At 36.7% G+C, this 25,963-nt stretch overlaps 1 protein-coding gene across 1 annotated transcript in view; it reads left to right on the top strand.

Moving 5' to 3' along the window:
• The window catches only part of DENND4C (DENN domain containing 4C), a 122,232-nt gene that overhangs the window by 14,267 nt on the left and 82,002 nt on the right, over nucleotides 1-25,963 (top strand). Inside the window, 2 exon segments of the mRNA XM_040631467.1 lie at nucleotides 15,205-15,526; nucleotides 24,909-25,161. Of these exon segments, the coding sequence (XP_040487401.1) occupies nucleotides 15,222-15,526; nucleotides 24,909-25,161 (558 nt within the window). The 5' untranslated portion in view covers nucleotides 15,205-15,221.

Here is a 25,963-nt window from a genome sequence, read left to right on the forward strand (position 1 = left end):
GAGTAATATTCCAGTGTGTGTGTGTGTGTGTGTGTGCGCGCGCGCGCACACACACACACACATCTTTAGCCATTCATCTGTCTGTGGACATTTAAGTTGTTTCCATATCTTGACTATTGTAAATAATGCTGCAGTGAACATAGGGGTGAATATATCTTGTGAATTAATTTTTTGTTTTCTTTGGATAAATATCCAGAAGTGGAATAACATGGTGTTTCTGTTTATTTTGGGGAACCTCCATATTGCACCAATTTATATTCCCATTGATAGTGGACAAGTGTTCTTTTTTCCACATTCTTGCCCAACACTTGTTTCTTTTTGATAATTGCTATTCTAACAGGTATAAGGTAATACCTTATTGTGGTTTTGATTTACATTTCCCTGATAATTACTGATGTAGTATCATTAATAGCTGAATGCTTTCTAGGTTCATCCATGTTAGAGCATATATTAGTAGTACTTCATTCCTTTTATGGCTGATAATCTAGTGCATGAAAACCACATTTTGTTTATTGATTCTGACTTGATAGAATCAAGTTGGGTTGTTTCTGCATTTTGGCTATTTTAAGTAGTGCTGCTATGAGTATTTTTTTTTTAAAGATTTTATTTATTTATTTGACAGAGATAGAGACAGCCAGCGAGAGAGGGAACACAAGCAGGGGGAGTGGGAGAGGAAGAAGCAGGCTCATAGCGGAGGAGCCTGATGTGGGGCTCGATCCCATAACACCGGGATCACGCCCTGAGCCGAAGGCAGACGCTTAACCGCTGTGCCACCCAGGCGCCCCTGCTATGAGTATTTGTATACTAGTTTTTATAGGGACATATTTTTCATTTGTCATGATAGTGACGTAAATTTAGTGAAATTATTGATAAGGTTGGGTTTGAATCTATTACATTGCTATTTATTTTATTTTATTTTATTTTATTTTATTTTATTTTTCCTTGCTGTTTTTAATTTGTCCTATCCGTTCTTTTTTTTTTTTTTAAGATTTTATTTATTTATTTGACAGAAAGCTTAAGAAGGTGGAGTGGCAGGCAGAAGCAGGCTTCTAGCTGAGCAGAGAGCGTGACATGGGACTCTATCCCAATCATGACCTGAGCTGAAGGCAGACTCTTAACCAACTGAACCACCCAGGTGCCCCTGTTCTTTTTGGATTGAATATATTTTAGTATTCTATTTATCTCTGTATTGTCTTGTTATCTATATGTCTTTTTTTTTTAAGTAGTTGCCTTAGGGCTTATAAACGCATCTTTATAACTCACCACAGTTTATCTTCAAATAGTATTATACTGTGTCATGTATAACCTAGGACTCTTTTTTTTTTTTTTTAAAGATTTTATTTATTTATTTGACAGAGAGAGACAGCCAGCGAGAGAGGGAACACAAGCAGGGGGAGTGGGAGAGGAAGAAGCAGGCTCCTAGCGGAGAAGCCTGATGTGGGGCTCGATCCCAGAACGCTGGGATCACGCCCTGAGCCGAAGGCAGACGCTTAACGACTGTGCCACCCAGGCGCTCCTCTTTTTTTCTTTTCTTTTTTTTTAAAGATTTAATGTATTTGAGAAAGAGCACGAGCAGGCGGAGGGCAGAGGGAGAGGGATGGGGAGCCCGATATGGGGCTCGATCCCAGGACTCCAAGATCACGACCTGAGCTGAAGTCAGATGCCCACCGACTGAGCCACCCAGGTGCCCCAATGACTTAGGACTCCTAATTAAGTACAATTCTGTTCTCTTCCATTCTTCCTCATCATTAAAAACAGAATAATACTAGTTCTACCTTATTGGGTTGTTACGAGTGTGAAATGAGTTAATGCATGTAAGATACTTTGAACATAGCTCATGCTTTTATTTATATTGGGAATAATAGAAGAAAACTTCATTAGAATTTCTGAACTCCAGAGCTTGTTTCTTTTCCTGTCTGCGTCAGCTTCCTACTTCCATGATCACACCCAAGACTATTGGTTCTCAATTCTGGCTGTACATTGCAGTTAACTGAGCAGCTTAAAAATATTTATGGTACTATGCCACCCTCAAATTCTTACTTTATTGGTTTAATAGGTATTTTTTAAAGTGTTCCAGCTGGTTCCATTGTGTAGTTAGTGTGGAAAACCATTACCCTAGACTTTATGACCATAATCTGTCACTGAAAGTATTTTAAGCATCTAACTGATTTTCGTCTCCTCTTTGGCCACCTTATCTACTCTGGTACCCTGTTCTGATATTCTTTAGATTCCATTGAGGTCCAGGCCATTAGCCACATCACTTTTTCACTGTCATCCCCCACGTATAGTAATTTCTTTCTTTATCCAGTTACATTGGTTCAGTGAATAAAAATTTTAATGCCTACAAGTGTTCTGTACCATTTCATGGGATCAAGTTACCAATTCCCTCATTTCTCTCTTCCTTCACTATAATTGAGGTAAGGGGTGCCTGGGTGGCTCAGTCGGTTAAGCTCCAGACTCTTGATTTCAGCTCAGGTCAGGATCTTAGGGTTGTGGGATCTGGCCTTTTGTCGGTTCCGTGCTCAGTGTGGAGTCTGTAGTCTGCTTGGGATTCTCTCTCTCCCTCTCCCTTTGCTTCTTTCTCCGCTCATGTGCTCTCTTTCTTCAAGATTTTATTTATTTATTAGAGAGAGAAAGAGGGAGAAAACACAAGTGGGGAAAGGGGCAGAAGGGGAGGGAGAAGCATACTCCTCACTGAGCGGAAAGCCTGATGCAGGGCTCGATCCCAGGACCTCGAGTTCATGACCTGAGCCACCGAGGCACCCAAAATAAATAAAATCTTTAAAAACAACAACAACCTATAACTGAGGCAAAACTTCAATTCTGATTAATTCATTACTTTGCCAACTCCACTTCCTTGAACCTGAGCAGCTGAGTGTGATTGGAGAAAACAAGAGTGCTGACTGGTCTCACTTTAAATTTATGGCCACAGATATCACTTGTGCCCCCAGCATTACCTCCTCATTTTGCTCTTCCACTTTCACTAAGAAGACCATTTAATCTCTTTTCTTTCCATACTCTTGGCCATATACATATGTATGCCTCTTTTGCAAAGAGGTCTTCCCTGATTGCACTGTAAAAATAAGTCCTTCTGTTATCACTTTCTTTCCCTCTGGTTTGCTTTATTTTTCTTCATAGTACTTACATTTTCTGAAATTATTTATTTATAAGTTTATACTTGTTTACTGATTATTTCCCAACTATGATGTAAGTTCCATAAAGACAGGGCATTTGGTGTTTTCATTGCTTCAATTCCCAGCATTTAGAGCAATGTCTGAGGCTCGGTAATAGGTCATTAATAAACCAGCAGTGATTGATTAGCAAGCATAAGAGCTCATTTGTATTAGCCACAAAACTGTAAAATACTAATGAATAATCTACACAAGACCTGAATGAAAAAGATTATACTTTGCTTAAAAGCTTTTTTTTAAAAAAGACCTGAATGAAATGGAGAGTCATATCATGCTCCTGAGTAGGGAACTTAATATTGTAAAGATGCCCATTCTCCTTAAATAAACTGTGTTTTGAGCAGTTCTAAAAAAGATCTCAGCTCCCACCCCTGTCCTCTCCCCAACCTCCACTGAAACTTGATAAACTTAGGTGAATAAGGCTGGAAAGTCTTTAAAAAAAGGGGGTGGTGGTGAAGAGGAGGTTTATCTGCCAGATCAGAAAACATTTAGAGCTATTATAATTACCTATGGGTGATACCAGCTTGAAAATTGGCTAATGAAACAAAACAAAGGTTGGCTTTTATAGGATTATATAAGACATTAGTATATGAGAAAGATGAGAAAAGAATTATTCAGTAAGTTAACCTTTCTGTAATACGTAGAGGACGCTGTTCTAAATTTTATTCTGTAGAGCATTTTTTCTTTTTTTTTTCTTTTTGTGTTTTTTTACATTTAAATTCAGTTAACTAACATATAATGTATTATTTGTTTCAGGGGTACAGGTCTGAGATTCATGTCTTATATAATACCCAGTGCTCATTACAACCCATACCATCCCCAGTGTCCATCACCCAGTTATCCCATTCCCCCATCCTCCTCCCCTCCAGCAACCCTCAGTTTGTTTCCTAAGATAAGAGTCTCTTACAGTTTGTCTCCCTCTCTGGGTTCATCTTGTTTCATTTTTTCCTCTCTTCCCCTATGATCCTCTGCCTTGTTTCTTTTCTTTTTTTTTTTTCTTTTTTTTTTAAAGATTTTATTTATTTATTCGACAGAGATAGAGACAGCCAGCGAGAGAGGGAACACAAGCAGGGGGAGTGGGAGAGGAAGAAGCAGGCTCATAGTGGAAGAGCCTGATATGGGGCTCGATCCCATAACGCCAGGATCACGCCCTGAGCTGAAGGCAGGCGCTTAACCGCTGTGCCACCTAGGCGCCCCCTCTGCCTTGTTTCTTAAATTCTACATATTAGATTATATGATAATTGTCTTTTTCTGATTGACTTATTTCACTTAGCATAATACCTTCTAGTTCCAACCCTGTTGCTGCAAATGGCAAGATCTCATGTTTTGATGGCTGCATAATATTCCATTGGGTATATATATACACACCCCATCTCCTTTATCCATTCATCTGTCAGTAGACATCTGGGCTCTTCCCATAGTTTGGCTATTGTGGACATGTTGCTATAAACATTGGGGGGCAGGTGCCCCTTTGGATCACTAAATTTATATCTTTGGAGTAAATACCCAGTAGTGCAATTGCTGGATTGTAGGGTAGCTAGCTCTATTTTCAACATTTTGAGGAACCTCCATACAGTTTTCCAGAGTGGCTGCACCAGCTTGCATTCCCACCAACAGTGTAGGAGGGTTCCCCTTTCTCCAGGTCCTTACCAACATCTGTCGTTTCCTGACTTGTTAATTTTAGCCATTCTGACTGGTGTGAGGTAGTATCTCATTGTGGTTTTGATTTGTATTTCCCTGATGCCGAGTGATGTTGAGCACTTTTTCATGTGTCTATTGGCCATTTGGATGTCGTCTTTGTAGAGATGTCTATTCACATCAGAAGGCATGTAATATCAGTTTGACTAATCATTAATGATGTTAATTTTGATTATTTGGCTAAAGTGGTGACCACCAGCTTTCTCTGGTGATACATTTTCTTCTTTTTTTCTTAGAGAGGGTGCGGAAGAGCAGAGATAAAATCTTAAGCAGGCTCTGACAGGGCTGATCCCACAACACCGAGGTCTTTACCTGAGTCGAAATCAAGAGTTGGATTCTTAACCAACTGAGCCACCCACGCACCCTGATACATTTTATTCTCTTGTAATTATTAGTATGTCTGGGAAAAGGCCTTGAGACTGTATAAATATCCTGTATTCAACAGCCTTCTGCCCAGAGATTTTAGCATCTGCTGGTAATTCTTGCTTGAAACTGAATACTGTGATGATTGTAAAATGGTTTTTGATCATTCATTCTATGTTTATTAGTTGGCATTCTGTTGTGAAGAAACTTCTTTCCCTCCCCCTCATTCATTTATTTTATAATATCAGTGTAGACTCAAGGATTTAAAAAAACCAGTGTGTTATAATCTATTATTATCATTCATTTTGATGCTAAAATTATTCCCAGTCTGGTTAGTGGGAGACTCTTCAAGCTAGATCCTGTGTCCTTTTGATAGGACCCCATTAGTCTTTGAGTAGTGTTTTTTTTCCTTCTTAAGGTGTTCTAGGTATATCTCATGCCTTTTTTTTTTTTTTTTTTTTTAAGTTGGCTCCACACCCAGCATGGAGCCCAGCATGGGGCTTGAACTCAAAACCGTGATATCAAGACCTGGCCGAAATCAAGTTTGACACTTAACGGACAGAGCCACTCAGGCTCCCCTATCTTGTGCTTTTCTTGCCCAGCCTTGGAATTGGTCATTTCTCCAAGGAGGTCTAGTATCCTTTGATGAGGAATGGTTTTAAGAAACAAAGATTTAGGTGCTGAGTATGTTTGTTGCTGGTGGGGCGACACTGTTTTTGGGTTTCCTTTTCAGTAATAGGAGACATACACACATACACTTTTAACAGCTTTACTGATAAATAATTCACATATCACACAATTCACCTATTTAAAGCATATAATTCATTGGTTTTTAGTGTAGTCACAGATTGCTTAGCCATTACCACAATCAATTTTATCACCCCAAAAAAGAAACCCCAGGCCCGTTAGAGTCATTCCCCATTTCCCCCATCCCCCCAATCTAGGCAGCTACAAATCGACTTTCTCCTTTTATAGATTGCCTATTTTGGACATTTCGTATAAATGGAACCATACTATATGTGGTATTTTGTGACTGACTTCTTCTTCTTAGTGTCATGTTTTAGGGTTTATCCATGTTTAGCATGTATCAGTACTTAATTCCTCTTTACTGCTGAAGATAGTCCATTATATGGATGTACTGCATTTTATTTGTCCCCTCATCTGTTGGTGGACATTTGGGCTATTTCCATTTTTTGTCTAGTATAAATAATGTTGACACACATATTTAAAATTTATTTATTTATTTTTAATTAATTAATTTATTGAGAGAGTGAGAACGAGAGAGATCACAGAGGGAGAGGGAGAAGAGAAGCAGACTGTCCACTGAGGAGGGAGCCCGATGTAGGGCTCGATCCCAGGACCCCGAGATCATGACCCGAGCTGAAGGCAGACGCTCAACTGACTCAGCCACCCAGCACCCCTAAAAATTTTTGTTATTGAATTATTTTAGGTTTACTGAAAAGTTGAAAAGATAGTACAGAGAATTCCTGTATTCCTCTATAGTTAACATCTTACATTACCAAAGTACATTTGTCAAAACTAAGACAACATTGTTATATTGCTTTTAACTAAAATCCAGATTTTATTTTAATCTCACTAGTTTTTATGTTAATGTGCTTTTTCTGTTCTATATTCCAGTTCACGGTACCACATTACATTTAGTGCATACGTATTTTAAAATCGTGAGTTCATACTGATGCCTCTAATTCTGTGGCAGTACACATACTCTTAGTTGCCCTCTCCCATCCTGTATTTATCGCTCTCTTTTCTCACAGTAAGAATTCTGGCTTCCAACAATCGTTCAGATATAGAGTATGTACAGAATAATGTTTGAATTGCTGCAGCCATACCACTATGTCTGAGGTTAGGATTTCTTTTTCAGTTCTTTAGGTTAAATTGTTTAAATTATCTGCATTAGTTCTATTTTTCATTCCCTTTTATGTGATTATATTGTCAATTTGGTATACAGTTAGTTTTATTGGCTTATATATTATTAATGGTGAAGTTAGGTATTTAACCACGTCAAAAAGTTTTTTTTAAAGATTTTATTTATTCATTTGAGAGAGAGTGAGCACAAGCAGTAGAGGCAGAGGGAAAGGGAGAAGCAAACTCCCCACTGAGCTGGGAGCCGGACGTGGGGCTCCGTTCCAGGCCCTGGAGATCATGAAGGCAGATGCTTAACCATCTGAGCCACCCAGGTGCCCCTCAAAAAAAATTTTTAAATGGAATTTAGAAATTGTTCTTTTCTAGACTTTTAATTTAAACTTTACAGTGACTATATCCTGCTTAATGTGTTTTGTTTGAACTTAGTATTGTTTACAAGAATTCTGAATTAGTTGCTGATATTTTAGAACATGGAGATTTACATAAATATCCTGATTTCTGGCTTCTTTTAAGAAGGCAAAAAAGAAATTCTGGTTTTGCCAAGTCCATTTGGCAACAATTGGATGATCTGACTAGTAGTGGCTGCCTCTGTTCTCTAGTTCCCACGACTCTTACATCCTACTTGACCCCTTTAGGCATTTGTATTTGCAGCCTTTCTTTACAACCCTCCTTCTTTACAAAACTTTTCAGTGGCAGGTGCAACAGTAGAGAATTACACTGCTTTGTGTTCTGAAAAAGGAACTGATTTTGTCTGAAGTGACTTTTTTCAATTTTGTAATTTCATGACCCAGCCAGTGTAGCTAGCTCATGTTGATAATGCTTTCTAAATGGATTCACCAAGGCTCTATTTTAAATTGCTTAAATGTAGCAAATAACTTTGATAATACTGTACTCTCTTTGTGGTTTAAATGACATTCACCATTCATTCTCCATGGTTTGGAACACCAAGGAACACACATATATTTCTGAAGCCTTAAACAGATCTTTTTGTTACAGTGAGAGAATTGTGTAAACTACATTTAGCTTTATAGATTGACGTTACTGACATTTTGTTGATATTAACAGCATTTATTCATTAAAGTGTATGCCATTCTAAACAGTAGGGTGAAATGAAATTGATTCTGAAAGATTATCTTAGCAGTAGTTGGAAAATGAAATTTAATTATTAGACTCTGTACCTGTTAGTTTTTATAAATATTTTAATGTTTTTCAAAAGCTTTTGTTAATACAGAATAATTTTTATTGGAGATAGAGAAGGCCGTTTCATAATGATAAAGGGGTCAGTTAATCAAAAGGACATAGCAATTCTACATGTTTATGCCCTTAATAATGGAGCTTCAAAATATATGAAGCAAAAACTGATAAGAATTAAAAGGAGAAATAGACAAATCTGCAATTATAGTCAGAGATTTTAATATTGTTCTCTTAATAATAGAACAAGTGGACAGAAAATCAGTAAGGATATAGTAGACTTGAACAACACTATTAACGTACTTGATTGACATTTGTAGAGCCCTCTGTCCAACAACAGAATACACATGCTGAAGTGCTAAAGTACACATGGTGTATTTATCAAGGTAGGCCATATTCTTTTTCTTTTTATTTTTTTTAAAGATTTTATTTATTTTTTCGACAGAGATAGAGACAGCCAGCGAGAGAGGGAACACAAGCAGGGGGAGTGGGAGAGGAAGAATCAGGCTCCTAGTGGAAGAGCCTGATGCGGGGCTCGATCCCATAACGCCGGGATCACGCCCTGAGCCGAAGGCAGACGCTTAACCGCTGCGCCACCCAGGCGCCCCCAAGGTAGGCCATATTCTTACCCATAAAACGAGTCTCAATAAATGTAAAAGAATTCAAGTTTTACATAGTATATTCTCTGACAACAGTGTAATTAAATTAGAAATTAATAACCCGAGATTCTTAGAAAATTCCTGAGTACAAAATTTGGAAACTAAAAAACATACTTTTAAATAGTCCATTGGTCAAAGAAAATACTTTAAGAAAGGGAAATTAAAAAGTGTTTTGAACTGAATAAAAAGAAAACATACACAAATTTTTGGATGCCACTAAAACATTACTTGTGGGATTTATAACATGAAATACCTACAATAGAGAAGAAGAATGGTTTCCAATCAGTGACCTCAGCTTCCGCCTTAAGAAACTAGAAAAAGAAGAACGAATTAAATTTTGCATAAACAGAGGGAAGGAAATAATGAAGATCAAAATAGAAATCAATGAAGTATAAAACAAAAGCAATAGAGAAAAATTAATGAAACCAAAAGCTGTCTTAGGGAAGGTCAATAAAATTGATAAATTTCTGGGTGCCTGGGTGGCTCAGTTGGTTAAGCGTCTGCCTTCAGGGTCCCAGGATCAGGCCCTGCATCAGGCTCTCTGCCCACTGGGGAGTCTGCTTCTCCCTCTCCTGCTCCTCACCCCCAGCCCCAGCTCGTGTTCTCTCTCTCTCTCTCTCAAATAAATAAATAAAATCTTAAAAAAAAACTGATGCATTTCTAGCCAGACTGGTGAGGAAAAAAGGAGACCCAAATTAATAATATTGGGAATGAGAGAGGTGACATCACTACATATTCTACAGATATTAAAAGTATAATAAGGAACTATTATGAACAGCTTTGTGCCAATAAATATGACAATTTAGGTGAAATGGACAAATTTCTTGGAAGACACTGCTATAGACTGACTGTCCCCTCCCCCCCTTCAGATGTTGAAACCTAATCCCCAGGGTGATGGTATTTGGAGGTGAGGCTTTAGGAGGTATTTCAGTCCTGAGGGTAAAACCCTCACGAGGGGAATTAGTGCCTTTCGTAAAAGAGATGCCAGAGAGATCCCTTGCTCCTTTCCATTATGTGAAGTTACAGTGGAAAGACAGCCTTCTAGGAACTAGGAAGCCAGCCCTCACTATACAGTGAATCTGCCAGTGCCTTGACCTTGGACTTCCCAATCTCAAGAACTGTGAGAAATAAATTTCTGTTGTTTATAAGCCTTCCAATCTATGGTATTCTGGTATAGCAGCCTGAATGGACACAAACGATGAAAGTTTATTCAAGAGAAAGTAGGTAACCTGAATAGCCTATATGTGTTAAAGGAATTGAATTTTTAGTTATAAAAACCTACCTACAAAGAAAACTCCGGACCCAAATGATTTTGCAGGTGAATTCTATCAAACATTTAAGGAAGAAATAGTACCAATTCTATACAAACTGCCCCAGAAACTTGAAGAGGAGGAAGTTCTTCCTAGCTCATTCTGTGAGACTATCATTACCTTGGTACCAAAACCAGATAAAGATATTACAAGAAAACTACAGACCAGTATCTCTCATTAACATACATAAATTTTCAAGCAAAATTTTAGCAAATAGAATGCAAGAATATATAAAGGGGATAATATATCATGATCAAGTGGGGTTTATTTTAGGAATGCAGTGTTGATTAATAATTTGAAAATTAATCATTGTAGTTCACTATGTTAAACAAAGATAGAGAAATGTTTCTTGTCAGTAGATGCAGAAAAAGTGTGTGATAATGTCTGACATCTATTCCTGATAAAGTCTAAGGATTAGAAAGGAACTTTCTTAACTTGATAAAGAGCATTTATGAAAAACCTACAAGTAACATCATATTTATTGATAAAAGACTGAATGCTTTCCCTGTAAGATTAGGAACAAAATGAAGATGTCCGCTCTCAACATTTCTCTCTTAAAAAAAAAAAAATCATTGATTTATTTAAGTAATGTCTGCACCCAGCATAGGGCTTGAACTCACGACCCTGAGATCAAGAGTCACGTGCTTTACTGACTGAGCCAGCCAGGTGCCTCTCCTTTTTTCTTTTTTTTTCCTTTTTAATCAAAGAAATGTGTATTAAAATCTCTCTATACCAATTTTACTCTAACACTATAAACATAAATACAGTTGTAACTCCCACTGAACCATAGATACATTACTGTTGCCAGGGTAAATTGGTATGTTCTTTTGAAAAGGCAAGAAGCATATAATAGTTGTTACACATTGATTTATATACTATGATCTGGAAAGCTGATTCTGGGAGTTTACTCTGTAACTTAACTGAAGCCCAGAAGGTTAATATGGAGAGATGCTTATTGCTACATTTTTTTTTCTTTTTTACTCTAGCAAATATACATAACATTTATCATTTTAACCATTTGTAAGTATACGTTTCAGTGGCATTAAATACATTGGCAATGTTGTATAACCATTGCCACTGCTATACCCAAAACTTTTCCATCATCCCCAACATAAACTCTGTCCCCATTAAACAATAACTTTCCATTCTTCCCCCTCCCAGCCCCTGGTAACCTCTACTTTACTTTATGTCTCTATGAATTTATTCAGTGTACCTTATATAGGAACCATATAATATTTGTTCTTCTGTGTCTTTCTGAGTTATTTCACTTAGCATAAAGTTTTCAGAGTTCATCCATGTTACAGCACTTATCAAATTCAGTTCCTTTTTATGACAATAATATTCTGTAATTGTAATGATATGTCACATTATGTTTATCCATTCATTTTTTGGATGGATGTTTGGGTTTTTACCATTTGGTTATTGTGAATAATGCTGCTATGACTAATGATCCTGAGCACCTTTCATGTGCTTATTGGTCATTTGTATATCTTCTTTGGTCAGCATTTCTTTTGAACACTCTACTGGATGTTCTACCTAGTATGGTAAGACAAGAAACAGAAATAAAAGGCATCTGTATTGGAAAGAAAGAAGTAAAATTGTCTTTATTGATGGGCACATTATGTAGAAAATTTGATGGTACCTACAAAACTCTACAACTTTGAAGCAACTGTATGAAGATTGCACTGTATAAGATCAAGATATTAAATCAATTGTATTTCTGTGTAGTAGCAAAGAATAATTGGAAATTTAGTTAAAAAGGAAACAGTGTCATTTACAATAGCATTAATTATTACGTTGTTAAGCAAAATCCGAAGAGATGTGAGGGCCGTATGCTGTAAACATTGATGAGAGAAATTTTTACAAATCTAAGTAAGTGCAGAGATGAACCTTGTTCATGGGTTTGAAGACTCAATATTGACAGTCTTTCTTAAATTGACCTCCAGTTTCAACACAGTCCTAGTTAAAATCCTGGTAGCCTTTTTTTGGTGGTAGAAATGGACAGGCTCGTTCCGAAATGCTTATTGAAATACAAAGGACCTAGAATAGAATAATCAAAACAGTTTTGAAAAAGAACAGAGTTTGAAGACTAACACTTCCTGATTTCAAGATTTGTTATAAAGCTTCAGTAACCAAAATCATTTGGTACTGACGTATCGACAGATCAGTGGAATGAAGAATCCAGAGATGAATATAAACATATTGGGTGGTTGGTTTTTGAATAAAGGTACAAAGGCAAAACAGTGGAGAAAAGTTAGTTTTTTTAACCAGTGGTGCTGGAAAAATTGGATATCTATATATAAAAAGTGGATTTTTATTCATACCTCACACTATATACAAAAACTAACTCAAAATGGATCATAGACTTAAATGTAAAGCTTGAAATTATAAAACTTTTTGAGGAAAACATTGGAGAAAACCTTTGTGACTTTAGATTAGACAGTGATTTCTTAAATATACCACAAGCACGACCCATAAAAGAACAGATTGGTAAATTGGACTTCATCAAAAATAAAAACTTCTACTTTTCAAAAGGTACTATTAGAGTAAAAAAACAAGTCATAGATTGGGAGAAAATATTTGCTAAGCATATGCCTGATAATGATTTTTCTATAGAATGTATAAAGAACTTTCAAAACGCCTGGGTGGCTTAGTCGGTTGAGCGTCCGACTGTTGTTTCAACTCAGATGGTGATCTCAGGGTTGTGAGATTGAGCCCCATGTGAGGCTCCACGCTAAGGGGGCTGTCTGCCTGTCCCTCTCCCTCCCCCTCTGGCCCTCCCCCCACTAGCGCACAAGCTCTTTCCTTTTCTCTCCTTCTAAACTAAATTAAACAAACAAATAAATAAATAAAATCTTAAAAACAAAAAACAACTCAAGAATGAGTAAACAAACAGCCCAAGTAGAAAATGGGCAAAGATTTGAACAGAAACTTCAGTGAAGAAAATACATGGATGGAAAATAAGCACATGAAAATGTGGTTAACATCACTAGTCATTAGAAAGATGCATATTAATGATTGCCTGGGTGGCTCAGCCAGGTAAGCATCAGACTCTTGATCTCAGGGTTGTGAGTTCAAGCCCTGAGTTGGGCTCCATGCTAGTTGTGGAGCCTACTTGGAAAAAAAAAAGATACAAATTAAAATGATAGTTAAGTATCACTAAAGGCATGTTAGAGTGTCTCCATTTAAAAGACCGTATATAGAGCTATAGAGAGGATTTAGAACAACTGGAAGTCTCATATACTGATGGTAGGAATATAAAATGGTATCCTCAGTCTAGGAAACTATTTAGCAGTTTTTTAGAACTGTATATACCTTGCAGGTGATCTAGTCCTTTCGTCTTAAGAATTGACCTAAGGTGAATGAAAGCTTATGCCCATAAGGCTTATACGTGGGTGTTTATGACAGCTTTATTCGTAATAACTCCAAACTGAAAATAACCCTAATGTCTATTAATAAGGTAACTAGGTAAACATATTGTGGTACACTCAACAGTGGAATACTGCTTAGCAATAGAGAGGAATGAGGGGCACCTGATAGGGCATGCAACTCTTCATTTTGGGGTTGTGAGTTGGGTATAGAGATTACTTTAAAAAATATTTAAAAAAATATACAAAGGAATGAACTATTGATAGAAACAACAGTATGAATGAATCTTAAAATAATTATGAAAAAAGAATACATACTATATGATTCCATGTACATCAGTTCTAAAAACTAATGACAAAGCAGATTACTCATTGCCTGGGGAGGAAGGGATATATGAAAATTTGGGGTTTTGATGGATATGTTTGCTATCTTGATTGTGGTAATGATTTCTCAGGTGTATGTATCTATGGAAATTTATACTTTAAATATGGACATTTTATTGTATGTAATTTATACTTAAATAAAGTTGTTTTTAAAAAGCACATAAAATCCATGGAAATATTTAAAACCTCAGAAGTTTAATTTTATTTTTAGAGGTGCTGAGTTTAGAGATAATAGAAATCTTGACTCAATGTTCATAATGTCTGGGTTTCTACCGTGTATTACCTTAATACAATACAGTCTCTTAATATGTGTTTTATATAATTTTGTCTTCTTTAGTTATAGTATTTTATGCTCTGTCTGGTATTTATGTAGGAAATACATAGTGATTCCTAGACTGACTTAATTTACATGGTGTTCCCATAAAGTTTCTTTTTTTTTTTAAAGATTTTGTTTATTTATTTGACAGAGATAGAGACAGCCAGCGAGAGAGGGAACACAGCAGGGGGAGTGGGAGAGGAAGAAGCAGGCTCCCAGCGGAGGAGCCCGATGTGGGGCTCCATCCCCTAACGCCGGGATCACACCCTTAGCCGAAGGCAGACGCTTAACCGCTGTGCCACCCAGGCACCCCCCCATAAAGTTTCTTAACTAGAAGGGACAGGCTCCTAACTGGATTAGGAAGCCAGTTTGATTACATTCATTATTATTACCTTTATTTTTTTTGTCTTAGACCTTGACTTAATTCATGATGAACTCAATTCATTTGTTTAAATGTGAAGCTTAGCTTTAGGAATTTTGTAACCTAAAAGAGAATGATTTTTTAAATGATCTGAATATTGTTCATTAAGTGCATTTTGTTGAAGCACTGTAGCCCATAGCCCACTTCTGACAGTTTGATTATTCTTAACAGGGCCTTGGCATATGAAAGGATCATAGTTGCCTTACAAATGAGTTGATGCTGTAAGCTTGTACTGTATAGCAGGTAAAAGCTGACAAGATAATACCAAAACAGGCTGCTTCTCTGGGAGGACAACAATTTGATTATAAATCCAGCTGGGAAATGTGCTTGTTGATAACTGTTAACTCAGGAGTGTTTATAAACTTTATAAAATAAAGTATTTTATTTAATGGAGGTCTTTTTTCTTTTTTTTCCTCTTCTAGGAAATACAGTAGCAACCATGATAGAAGACAAAGGGCCAAGAGTGACTGACTACTTTGTTGTGGCAGGTCTCACTGACACATCTACTCTTTTAGATCAAGAAGTAAATCGTTTAGATACTAAGTCAACTGGGCCTAAAGCTCCAATTACAGACATTGCAGTTATTAACAAATCTGCTGGGGAAACGGTACCTGAAGGTTACACCTGTGTTGAAGCCACTCCATCAGCTCTTCAAGCAAATTTGAACTATGGAAGTCTGAAAAGCCCAGAACTTTTCCTCTGTTATAAGAGAGCAAGAGATAAACCACCCCTTACCGACATTGGGTATGGTGACTTATTTTCTTTTGCTATAGTGAAGTAAATAACATTTATTCAAAGTGCATGGGAATAGAAATTTGAAATCCTTGATAGTTCTATTATTACTTGTTCCTTCAGAATCAAGTGTGGTAAGATACTACATATCTGTATCTACCCTTACTGAATTTCTTTGTATTGTACTTGAATCATTAGATCATTTCCTTTCAAAAGATTGAAATGAAGGCATTGGAGCCTGAAATGTGATTCCATTTCTCTTGTACTTTTCAGATAAGCTTATTAATTAAAAATAAAAGAACAAGAAGCTGTAATAAGAGACTATATTTTTAAGGAGCTACTTAGGTTATGTGATGAGGTTTTGTGAAGCCCTGAACTCATTTAACGAACATTCTTGTTTAGAAAAAAAAAAAAAAAAAAAAAAAAAAAAAAATTGTGCTGTGTGGCTTTTAGTCCCAGGAGGGAGGAGGTATTTACAGTTTAGAAAGAGTATAGTTGTTATGAGGTATTTAGTGTCTAGTCCACAGCAAGAGAAGTACATTTTTTGTAAAAGCCCTTTTTCCAAAAATGTCCACGTTGACCCTCTTTTGTAAATGAGATGTGCTTTTAGAATACCTATAATTATTACTTCAATAGGTATACATGTCATGTATTAAGCTGTTCTGCTTATTATAATTACCATCAGTTGGTAAAAACATACAGGTATTTGAGAGCATTAGGAAGTATTTGGGATCAGCTTGTCCATTTATGTAAAACATGAGATTGGAATTTTGGTGGGATTGTATTTAATGTATAGATCAAATTAGGGAGTACTGCCATCTTTATACCAGTTAAGTCTTCGAACTTACGAATGAGAGATAGCTTTCCCTTTATTTAGGTCTTTAATTTCTTTCAGCAATGTTTTACAGTTTTCAGTGTACAAGTCTTTCACCTCCTCGATACATTTTATTCCTACATGTTTTATTCTTTTGAATTCTATTAAAAATGAATTGTTTTCTTAATTTCCTTTTTGGATTGTTCATTGCTGTTGTATACAAACACAGCTGAATTTTAATTTCATATGTTAATCTTATACCCTGCAACTTTGCTGAATTTTTTAGCTCTAATAGCTTTCTTTTGGATATTCAGGGATTTTTTAAATATATAGGGTCATGTCATTTACAAGTAGAGCTAGTTTTACTCCTTCCTTTGCAGTTTGTTGTTATTTGCTGCCTTGTCTTATTGCTCTGACTAGAACTTAACGTACAGCGTTGAATAGCAGTAGTGAAAACAGGTGTCCTTGGCTCATTGCTGGTCTTAGGTGGAAAGCTTTCAGTCTTTCACCATTGAATATGATGTTAGCTGTGGGTTTTTCGTAAATGCCGTTTATCATATTAAGAAAGGTCCCTTCTATTTCTGATTTTATGAGAGATTTTATCATGACAGTGTGTCGGGATTTTTTTCAAATGCCTTTTCTTTGTTAATTGAGATCATGCAGGTATTTCTTTCTATTAATGTGATGTATTACATTGATTTTTCTTATTTTGAATCCTTTAATGTCATCACAATACCACACTGTAGAAATGATTAATTACTTAATATCACATATATCCAAATTTCCCTGATTGTCCCATGAAGTTGATTTTTTTTTTTAATGGTTGCTGGTTTTTCTGATAATAGCTGTTCACATATTAAAGTAGTGAGCTGCTCCGTTTGACCACCACTTGTTGTCTTCATCACCTCCTTTACTTTTGCATTAAAGCTCTAGTGAGATGGTCCTAGGTCCTCATTAAGTTCAAATTTCCAAAGTTAGAGGATGATTTGTCCTTATCTTACTTGACCTTTATGCAGCATCCGTTTAACTCCTTTAGTTAACTCCTTTAGTATTGGCCACCCTGTTTAGTTCTGTGGTTTTCTTTCAACCCAGTACAGTTAGGTCATACAGCTTTATAGGATCATTAGGAACAGGAGCCAGGTTAGAAAAGTTTGAGGAATGATTGGAATTGGATTAATAGAGGCTTTTTTGAAAGCTTGACTTTAAGAGAAAGAGAAGATAGTTATGGGCCTTGTTATTCAAGATGTGGTCCTTGAACCACTATTATCTAGGGCCTGGGAACATGTTAGAAATTCAGAATCTCAGGCACTGCCCCAAACCTCCTGAATCAGAATCTGTATTTTAACAAAATCCCCAGAAGCAACGGTTGAGGATACCTTGGGGGTAAGGCAGTACGGAGCCATGTGCTGTTCTTTCTTTCTTCCAGGGGATAACCTTAAACATCTTTATTTGAAGGAGAGAAACCAATGGAAAAGAAACGGTGAAAATATAGGAATACGGAGATATTTGATAGAATAAAATTGTGAAGCAGAAGGGGTAATGTCAACAGCATAGGTGACTGGATTAGCATTTAGTGGGAGGGGCTTTTCCTTTGAGAAGGGGCACGGAGGTTAAAATTGGTATAAACACAAACTGTTGGTTGCAGGGAAGTAATTCAGGACATGTAATGGTTTTATGTCAGTTCTTTTTATTTTCTCCATGAGTTTCTTAAGAAGATAGGTAATATCCATAGAAGGATAGGTATAGGGTAAAATTTTGGTAATATACATGTCAGTCAACGGGAATCAAGCCAGGGACATAACTTGTTTCAGGCTTCAGTGTTCACTGTCCGCCGTCTCTGAAGGCCGTCTTTTCATATCCTCGTCCCCATCCTTCCACAGTACAGTCGTAATTGAAAGGATGTGTAGCTTTCAAAGATTGTTTTTGCTTGTGGTTCCGGGACACAACTTAAAATGATGACTTAGATAATTGTACTTACTTTCAGGTTGCAAGTGACTCTTTCATACACATCTTGTAGTTCCCTGAGGCTTGTTATGATAGTTTACTGATTGAGGTTTTCCAGAGTATAGGTTGTCTTTTAATCATAATCATAAATTTTTCTTTCCATATCAAATAATTGTTAATATCTCTGATGACTGCAATATTTTGACCTGTCCACCCCACTTTCCCCCCATTTAAGTACACGAGTGAGGTGTAGAAAACCTGTAGCCACTACAAAGACAGGTACCCATCTCATTCAACTAAATATGAAATACTGTTGTCAAACTTTTGATCTTTTTTTTTACCTTTTTGACTTTTATAAACTGAGATGAGATATTTATCAGGTTGGTTTTTTTTTTTTTTTTTAAAGAAAACTGTTAAGTTAAAGGTTTTTTTTGAGATTTTTATTTATTTGAGAGTGTGAGAGTGCAGGTCTGCGCGCACGCAAGAGAGAGAGAGAGAGAGAAAGAAAGAGAAAGAGAGCCCATTCATGAGCAGGGGGAGAGGCAGAGGGAGAGGGAGAAGGAGAAGCGACTTCCCACTGAGCAGGGCACCTGATGCTGGGCTGAATCCCAGGACCTGGAGATCACGCCCTGAGCCGAAGGCAGATGGTTCATCGACTGAACCACCCAGGCGCCCCAGGTTTATTGATTTTCAAGAGTTTTTTTCTCCAGCACTTTTTTTTTTTTTAATTTTCAAACATACAGAAAAGTTAACAATATTATAATAAACACCGGTATCCTTTCCTCCTGAATGATAGACTGTAGTATAATGAACAGTATACTTTCCACCTAGATTCAACAAATTAACGTTTTTCCATATTTTTGCTAAACTATTTGAAAGGAGGCTGGAGATACCCTGACAGTTCTCCCGTGAATGCTTCATCATGCATCCCTTAAGCAACGCTCCTGTGTAACCATGGTATATAGAAAGTTAATAATAGTATCATGGTTTTCAATATCCATTCCCTATCCAAATAGTCACAGTTATCCCCAGAATATCTTTTATCGCCTTTAAAAAAAAAATATTCATGGGGCGCCTGGGTGGCTCAGTTGGTTAAGCGTCTGCCTTCGGCATAGGTCATGATCCCAGCGTCCTGGGATGGAGCCCCACAGTGGGCTCCTTGCTCTGCGGGGAGTCTGCTTCTCCACAGGGAAGCATGCGCCCCCCCCCCCCCCCCGCTCTCTGCCAGATAAATAAACAAAATCTTGAAAAAAAAAATTCAGCATCCTGTTGTGGTTTACTTGTTGCATTTGGTTATTATGCCTCTTGAGTCTATTTTATCTCCCCCACATTTTTCTATTAGATAATTGACATTTTGCAGAATCTTGCCAGTTGTCTTATAGAATGCCCCCCACTCTCGATTTATCTGATTGTTTCCAAATTCTGTTTTGTTTTTTTTTTTTTTAAGATTTTATTTATTTATTCAACAGAGAGAGAGACAGCCAGCGAGAGAGGGAACACAAGCAGGGGGAGTGGGAGAGGAAGAAGCAGGCTCATAGCGGAGGAGCCTGATGTGGGGCTCGATCCCAGATCGCCGGGATCACGCCCTGAGCCAAAGGCAGACGCCCAACCGCTGTGCCACCCAGGCGCCCCCCAAATTCTGTTGTTTAACTTATTACCTTATTGTCAGTATTTCCTGTAAATTGGATGTTACCTTTAAAGTCTGAATTAAATTTATGTTAAATACTTTTGGCAAGAATACCCAGGTAGGGCTAGCATTAGGAAAGCATGTAGTGACAGATTATCCCATAATTAGTGATGTTAAGTTCAGTCACTTAATTAAGATGATAAGTGCCAGATATCTATTATTATTTTCATTGTTAAATTTAAGTAAATTGTGGAGTTGTGGGCCTTGTTTAAATACCTGGTTCCCTAGCTGCTTTTCACTTCTCATTTTTTAGGATCCATTGATCATTACCTGAATTAGATCTTGCATGGTGGGGGTTGTAAAATGAGACTTTTCTAATCCTGTCATTTAAAAAATAAATTTTTTAACTGGCATTTTTCTTGAAAATCTTGAAGGAAGAGCTTTCTCGTTCTCTTTTTTTTTTTATTGTTTTGAGTATAACTAAGGAACTGTGGATTTTAATTTATTCCATGTGATTAAAAATCTGTTATAATCCTTATTCTGTTTGCTCATATGGTCCCAAGTTTGGCTAGTGGGAGCCCTTTCCAGCTGACTGCTTTGCCAAATGAAATCTGGATTTGTGTGTGTTCATTGTTACTGAGGTGTCATACATACGTCAGTCCCTTGCCCTTGGAGTAAGACCTATCAGGCGTTTACAGAGTACTTAGTGTGTTAAAAAATTATATATAATAGTATTTCTATGTGTTTACGTTACCAATTTGTTATGCAGTATTGCAGTTAGGTTCATCTGTTTTTATTTGTTTTTTGTTTGTTTGTTTGGTTGGTTAGGTTCTTTTTATTTTTTTTAATGTTTTTTTATTATATTATGTTAGTCACCATACAGTACATCCCTGGTTTCTGATGTAAAGTTCGATGATTCATTAGTTGCGTATAACACCCAGTGCACCATGCAATACGTGCCCTCCTTACTACCCATCACCGGTCTATCCCATTCCCCCACCCCCCTCCCCTCTGAGGCCCTCAGTTTGTTTCTCATAGTCCATAGTCTCTCATGCTTCATTCCCCCTTCTGATTACCCCCATCTGTTTGTATTTGTGTTTCATTTGTTGTAGAAAAATTTTCTGTTAATATGGAAAATATTGTCACAGCTCAAAACACGTAAAAAGATATAATGAGAAATATTGCTTCGGTTTTTATTTCCTCTACTTTTTTCTCTATACTTTCTGCCGTCTCCTTTCCTGTTAGTGCAATTTTTGATTTATCCTTTCACTGTGTATTTTTACAAAAATAAACACATGTGTGTGTGTATTTTTATTTCTTCCTCTTAAACAAACTATAAATACTATATACGTTATTTTACACTTTGCTTTTTTCACCCAACAGTATGTCCTCAGAATCATTCCACAGTATGTCCTCAGAATCATTCCATATCTGAACATGGAGGTCTTTCTCACTCTTTATAACTCTATAGTACTTATTTGTGTGAATGTATATACTTTATCCAAACCTCTGTTGATGGACATTTGGGTTCTGTCCAGTCTTGTGCTATTACAAGAATGCTTTGGTGAATAACTGTGTATATATTATTACATATTTGTGGAAGTATATTTTCAGGTAGTCCTAGAAGGGCGTTGCTGGGATAAAAGATAAATGCACGCATAATTCTGTTAAATGTTACTACATTTCTTTCCATTGTGGTCATGCCACCATCAATATGTGATGTATGTGCTTCTTTCCCCCCAGTCCCGTCCACAAAATACATGATCAAATTTTTGAATTTTTGTCAGTCTCACAGTCAAGAAGTGATGTGTCATAGTGGTTTTAATGAGATTAACAATGTCTTCATATGTTTAAGGACCGTTTTCCTTTTTATCTTTTGTCAGTTGTTAGTGTCTTTTGGCATTGACTTTGTGACTTTTTAAAAACATGGTTTTGGGACAACTGGGTGGCTCAGTCAGTTTAGTGTCTGCCTTCAGCTCAGGTCGTGATCTGAGGTTTCTAGGATTGAGTCCTGCCTGGGGCTCCCTGCTCAGTGGGGGAGCCTGCTTCTCCCTCTGCCTGCTGTTCCCCCTGCTTGTACTCGTGCTGTCTCTCACTCTGACAAATAAATAAATAAAATCTTAAAAAAAAAAATAGAAACAGGGTTTTGGCCTTTTTGGGTTTTTTTTTTACAGTACATTTTTATGTAATAGGAAGATGAACTTTTTGTGAAATAAATTTCCAAATGTGTTCTTCAAGTTTATAATTTGTCTTTTGACTTGTGTTTTTTGTCATGTAAAATTTACTTGATGAAGTTTATTTTCTCACTCCCTTTTATTGCTTGTAGATTTTGAGTCATAGTTAGACTTTTCCCACTGCTAGGTTTTCTTTTAGTACTAGTGTATTTTCATTCTTGACGTTTATATCTGTGATCCCCTGGGAGTTTTTTCTGGTGTATAGTGTGAAGTATAGATAGAATTTTATTTTTTACCCAAGTGGCAATTCAGTTATTCAAGCACTGCTTATTAAATTAAAAAGTCCATCTTTCTTGCAGTATATTGAGATGTCACCTTTATCCATTTCTGGTATTTCTTTTGTGTTCGTTGTTCTTTTCTGTTCGCTCATTTGCCAGTACTATCCTGGTTTAAATATAGAGGCTTTATACCATATTTTAATATTTAGTTGGGTTTTACCAGTTTCATTGAGATATAATTCAGATATCACACAATTCAGCCATCTCAACTGTACAATTTATTGGTTTCTAATATATTCACAGATTTGTGCAGCTATTACCACAGCCAGTTTCAGAATATTTTCATCCCCCTGAAAGGAAACCCTATATTCATCAGCAGTCACTTGCTGATGACCCTTTCCACCCTCTAGCCCTAGGCAACTACTAATCTACTTTTTGTCTCTACAGATGTGCCTATTCTGGCCATTTCATGGAAATGGAATCATACTACATGTGGTCTTTTTTGTCTAGCTTCTTTCACTTCACATGGTTACAATGCTCATTGATGTTGCACCTCATATTAGTACTTCATTGCCTTTTTAAGTTCATTTATTTATTTAAGTAATCTCTACACCCAGTGTGGACTCAAACTCATCCCAAGATCAGGAGTCGAATGCTCTTCTGACTGAGCTGCCCAGGCGCACCTAGTACTTCACCTAGTACTTATTGCCGAATAGTGTTCTGTTACAAGCCCACGCCACCTTTTATGTATCTTTTCATTACTCGGTGGACATTTGATTGTTTTCACTTTTTGGCTGTGCTGTTAAATACGTATTTGCATACCAGTATTTGTGCAGACGTATGTTTTCATTTCTCTTGGGTATATATCCAGGAGTAGAATTGCTGAGTCATACAGAAACTCCCTGTATAACCCTTTGAGGAACCACTGGACTGTTTTCCAGAGCAGTTGATTCCCACCAGCATTGTATGAAGATTCCAATTTCTCTACACTCTTACCTTACCAGCACTTGTAATTATGTCTTTTTGATTATAGCCTTTCCAGTGTGTGTGAAGTGGGTATCTTATTGTGATTTTGATTTGCAATCCCCTAATGGCTAGTATGTTGGGCCTCTTTTCATGTGCTTTTGGCCGTATCTTCTTTGGAGAAATGCTTATGAAGAGTCTTTGCCCACTTAAAAAAAAAAAAAAAGAAAGAAATAAAATGTCTTATTTAAAATAACTTTAGTTTTACAGAGGAGTTCTTAAGGGTAGTACAGACAGTCCCCCATATATTCTTTGCCAGCCCTGTATCCATTTTTAAATTGCTATTTATCTTTTCATATTGATTTGTAAGAGTTCTTTACATATTCTGGAAAGAATACCCTAATTAGGTATATGATTTGCAAATATTTTCTCACATTTTATGAGTTGTCTTCCCACTTTCTTGATGGTGTCACTTGTAGCATGTAAGCTTTTTATTTTGATGAAATCTAGTTTTTTAACTTTTGTCACTTGTGCTTTGGTTCATGTATAAGAAGGCTTTGTCAAACCCAAGGTCACAAATTTTTATTCCTTTTTTTTTCTAAGAGTTTTATAGTTCTATCTCTTACGTTTAAGTGTTTGATCCATTTCTGGTATGCAGTGTAAGGAAGGGATCCAACTTCTTTTCCTTTTGCATTTGATATCCAGTTGTCCCGGCACCATTTGTTGAAAAGACTGTTTTTTTCCTGTTGAATTACCTTGGCACTCTTGTCAAAATCCATTGGCTGTAAATGTACGGGTTTAATTCTGCACTGCCTGTGCCGTTTCATTGATCTAAATCTTTATCCTTGTGGCTGTAACACATTGTGCTGATGACTAGATTTGTAGTAAGTTTTGGAATGGGGGAGTGTGAGTCCTCCAACTTTGCTTTTGTTTTTTCGACATTAGGCAGCCTGAGCCCCTTGCATCTCCATATGAACTTTAGGCTCATGTTACCAATTTCTAAACAAAAAAGCAACTAAGATTTAGAGGGGAATTTTGTTGACTCTGTAGATCTCTTTGGGAAATATTGACATCTTACCAAATATTTGGTGTTCTTATCCATGACCATGGGATGTCTTTTTTTTATTAGCTCATCTCTAATTTCTTTGAACCATGTTTTATAGTTTCAGTCAAAGGATTTTTATATTATTTATTTATTCATTCATTCATTTTCAGTCAGAAGATTTTTAAAGGTGGAATTTTGACAGGAATTATGAAGGAAAATTTTGTGAAAACATCTGAATACTTGATCTAAGGATGTTTATGGTGTTGCCCCTTTCTTCTTTCATACAGCTTTTGTAAAAAGCGATAAAAAAAATCAAGTTGTTTGATCTTATTTACTCTTCTTAAGGTTACACTCCAGCTGTTGAAAATGTAGTTAAGAGATCTGTAATTCCCAAAGTAATAATCTTATTTTGGTGCACAATTAAGATTTGAGAAGTAGAAGAACCCCCCCCCCCCATTTTTTGGTTTGTTTTCAAGAGGAAAACCAGCATTAACTTGAAATGTATTTACTTATCTATATCTATCTATTTTTCCTCTCCCTGCCTTACAGAGTTTTATATGAAGGGAAAGAAAGGCTTATTCCAGGATGTGAAGTGATCCAAGCCACACCCTACGGTCGCTGTGCCAATGTCAACAATAGTTCAACTACTTCACAAAGAATCTTTATCACTTACCGAAGGGCTCCTTTAATTCGACCCCAGAATTCCTTGGCTGTAACCGATATCTGTGTTATTGTAACCAGTAAAGGAGAAACCCCTCCTCATACTTTCTGCAAAGTTGACAAAAACTTAAATTGTGGAATGGTAAGAATACAGTTGTTTCATTTTCAGTTTTTTATGTACTGTCCCCCACACCCCCAAAAGGATAATTTTTGTGCTTCTGTTTATTATTGAGTGTATAATTTACTCTGTTTATATTTTTGTGGTTTTTATTATTTTTTAGATCTGTAACTTCTGTAATTCATAACAATTTAAAAAATCTTTAGCTATCTGATTTTTAGAATAATTTCATTGAGAAAATAAATACTTAAAGTCAGGGATTTAAAATTTTGTTTTGGTATGTGGTAACATTGCCTGTGTTACACTAATACAGAAGTTTTATTAACTTTTGCACTTCACTGGTGTCTTCACAGACAACCATAGGGAGACTGGATAGGGAACTCCCTTTATATTTATTTATTTTAATTATTGTAGTTTTACATACTTGCTCTTTTCAAGTGGGCTCCAGACCCACTGTGGGGTTTTGAACTCATAACCCCGAGATCAAGAGTCGCAAGCTCTACCAAGAATGCTAGGCACCCCATCTCTTACATACTTATTTTGTTAAAGGGCTCTAATGAACAAGAACATTGAACATACACCTTTGATTTATAGTTTTAGGAGACTAAGGTTTACTATGGGGTCAGATTTATTTTGAAAAATACCTTTAGATAAAAATATTACTAGCTTTAGGGGCGCCTGGGTGGCACAACGGTTAAGCGTCTGCCTTCGGCTCAGGGCGTGATCCCGGCGTTATGGGATCGAGCCCCACATCAGGCTCCTCCGCTATGAGCCTGCTTCTTCCTCTCCCACTCCCCCTGCTTGTGTTCCCTCTCTAGCTGGCTGT

This window comes from Ursus maritimus, unplaced genomic scaffold (assembly GCF_017311325.1).
Source record: "Ursus maritimus isolate PB19 unplaced genomic scaffold, ASM1731132v1 scaffold_17, whole genome shotgun sequence".
NCBI lineage: Eukaryota > Metazoa > Chordata > Mammalia > Carnivora > Ursidae > Ursus > Ursus maritimus.